The sequence below is a fragment of the Musa acuminata genome, chromosome BXJ1-10, assembly GCF_036884655.1.
Source record: "Musa acuminata AAA Group cultivar baxijiao chromosome BXJ1-10, Cavendish_Baxijiao_AAA, whole genome shotgun sequence".
NCBI lineage: Eukaryota > Viridiplantae > Streptophyta > Magnoliopsida > Zingiberales > Musaceae > Musa > Musa acuminata.
The window spans coordinates 30,767,861-30,770,873 of record NC_088336.1 but is presented as its reverse complement, the minus strand read 5'-3'; the positions used below and the strand labels follow the sequence as shown (position 1 = coordinate 30,770,873).

Below are 3,013 nucleotides of genomic sequence, written 5' to 3'. Positions count from 1 at the left end.
CAATGTGACATCATTCTGTGATGTGGCATGGAGAAGTTAAGCATTGTGCTCGTCATGTCACAGTCGAAGTTGTGAGCAGTGAGAAACATGAAATGGGCTAATGCTTTTAACTGACGATGATAAATGCAATTGATCCATTCACCCATCTTATGCCATTATGAGAATACCTATTAAAATCTGCCATTATGGAAATCAAATATTAGAAGTGCTTAGTGTTCGTATTTGATTGCATTTCTCGTGTGGTTCCTCATGTTCGTAGCACTCATTCCTTGTTTGGGTTCGCATTCTGCATAGATCGAGCCTTAAGGATATTTTCGCTGATTCTGTTCTAATTTATAAGGTTATGATAGAGCTCTCAATATTGAATTAAAAATGAACTTGTTGATTATGGATTTGTACTGCCGCCATATAGGTTTCAGTGGTCCCAACAACTTCACAAAGTTTTCATTGGGAATTTATAATTCTGCCTAAATTGACTTTACATTGGGCCAAGCCATTCATGACGAGGGAAACACACATAGACCACAGACTCCAAGAATGAAGAGATCTGCTAACCAAATCACAAAGGGTGGATGAGCAGAAGCCACCGGAGGCAAGTCAGAATTTGTTGATGCAGGAAAAGCTTTTGCAATTCCAAATGAGGCTGAAGACACCCCATGTTTTGATGCTCAGAGAAAAGTCCATACAACCTTGAAGCAAAGATAGTACTAATGCTGGTGACTCCTGATCAACCCAATGCAACTGCTCTTTAAAACTCCATCGAAGTCACTGCATACTAATATTACAATGCATAAATCAAATTTCAATATCCAATTAGCACACAAATAAATAAGTATGCAAAGAAGCCTTCTTAGACATATCCAAATCCATAAATCGGGTGACGACTCATTTCAAAACAAATTACAGAAACAACTCTTTCCTGTTCTATGATTTTTTCAGCCACTTAAATCGTTAGAGCAACTACTACTCAGCAACTTCCTGTGATCTTTGGTGATATTTTGTATATACTGCATAACTTGATCTAAAATATGACTCTTTGAGACTTACCCAACAACCAAAATCCCATCCGGAATTAGAATTAATTTGGACAAAAGCCAAATGTGCCTACGATAGATCCGAAGGTCATCTCAGTTGGACTTTTAGGTAGATTTTTTAAACATGCAGTTTACATACAAACCAACAATACTGTGCCATTGACAATCAGAAAATAAGTTAAGCTAACAATTAGTAAGACAGAACAAATTTGATTTATAATCAATGCTAATCTAGCTTGCCATTAAAGAAAAATCCCACACCTCAATACACCTTTTGATAAGCCCTTTGCATTCTATTTCCAAAATCTCAAATTAGGGGAATAATCTACCTTCGTCGTTGGCAAATTAGCCCATCAGCTAAGCCCTTTCTCATCATCCGATACCAAATGAAAGGTATCATTTTCCTTTACACACGCCCGCAACTCTCAAAATATCAAGCAGCTCAGGAACATTTTCTTTGTGAGGGAGAATAAACTTCTCTATGAATTTGGTATCTGATAATGAGAGAATGCATGAAAACTTGCCTTGTCCAGTCCACAATCCTTTCGATTTCAACATCTCTGTGACACGAAACCGAGGAATTACCCTCTTCTGCAGACAAAATAGCAAGAGATATGATTTGTCGGCGATGAAGGAAGTGGTGTAACCGACCACATTGATAAAAAATTCCACTTTTCTGCGCAACATATCGAGGGACATGCATAAGAAGGTGGGTGCTTTCCTGACTGCAGAAGAAAACTCCGACTCCGACCACCCGAAGCTCCTCATGAGCTCGACCTTGGCCTCGAACCTTTCTTGGCTTACGTTCTGGAGAGCAACAAGTGTCCGCACGAACATCCGAGATTGTCGTGGCATCCCCAGCTCATCGGCTCTCGCCACCAAAGCTCGGAGAGACTCTGGTTTCTTTGAGATTAATTGTGGGTGACTTCTCAAGACGACAGAGACCCTTTCTTCAGGAATGCCGCACTCATCCCTCAAGAACTTTAGGTTAGGATGCAATGTCTTCTCAACGCTGGAGAAGAAAAACCGTCTTGTCTTCTTGAGATGCTTGAGAACGAGCTCTCTCGATCCCAAGAGACTTTCCCACATCTCCAATTTGGGGACGATGGAACGCTGAACGTTCAAGAGGAGGATGCCATGGTTCTTCACGATGGCATCGACGATATCCGACTCCGATAGGCCCAAATCGCGTAAGAACTGAAACTTCGGCGCCAAGTTCTTCTCCACGTTGTAGCATAGGTAATTGGGTTTCAAAGATATCACCTTCCTGATAGCGGCGCCATCGAAGCCCTGAGATCTCATGAAGTTAAGGACGGCGTCGGGTTTCTCGATGGATCGGAGGTGCGCAAGGGGTTTAGAGAACTTGGCTGCCTCGGAGGGGGAGAACCTGCAGGAGTTCACGAGGTATTCCACCATGGAGTGGGGATCTGGAGATATGGTGCCGCCTACGGCGGCGGCATGGTCGACAGAGGAGGAGAAGAAGAGGAGATCTCGAAGGCGGCGGGTTTCGAACAAGGGCAGGAGGCTATTGCGGCGGAGTGCCGAGCAGAGCGTCGCAGCCGCCATAGTGGTACAAAATGGAATTTTTGTCCTTAGGTTTCTTAGGTTTTTGTTCTTGACCTTTGGTCTAATGTAGATGGGAAGTATGTCATTGTCACTGATAGATGGCAGAAGTTTTATGATGTTATTCTTAGTCAGGGGAAGATATATTGGAAATAAATTTTTGATTTATAGGGGAAAAGATGGTTTATGTGGAAAAAGGTCCCTGGAGTTACTCTGATTTTTTAAGTAACATATTTCAATAACTGTGGGTTTCTAATTACTCCTGCCAATTGTATAGTGATTCGGCTTGGTATCGTGGGTTAAAAGTTAAATTACTCTTATTAAGATATGTCTTACTTGAACCATTAATTTTTCTTGTTGCATGGCAATTATGTTTTTTTTTTTAAACCACAATTGAACATTTTCGTTTGCATGTG

The 3,013-nt window shown here is 41.5% G+C and overlaps 1 protein-coding gene across 3 annotated transcripts; it reads right to left on the bottom strand.

Annotated features, from left to right (window-relative positions):
- Window positions 1-432: 432 nt before the first annotated feature.
- On the bottom strand, window positions 433-2,676 carry LOC108951463 (transcription termination factor MTERF15, mitochondrial-like). Of its 3 annotated transcripts, none has more exons than XR_010480826.1 (2): window positions 1,364-2,674; window positions 433-768 (listed from the first exon to the last, which is right to left on the bottom strand). XR_010480826.1 is itself a non-coding variant. In XM_065087994.1 (2 exons), exons 1-2 carry the CDS (start codon window positions 2,598-2,600, stop codon window positions 708-710), a joined length of 1,110 nt encoding a protein of 369 aa, XP_064944066.1. In that variant the 5' UTR covers window positions 2,601-2,676; the 3' UTR covers window positions 433-707. The 3 variants fall into 3 exon arrangements, 1 of the variants encoding a protein (XP_064944066.1); XR_010480825.1 differs by having other exon boundaries at window positions 433-775; window positions 1,364-2,673; XM_065087994.1 differs by having other exon boundaries at window positions 433-775; window positions 1,559-2,676.
- Window positions 2,677-3,013: the final 337 nt, after the last annotated feature.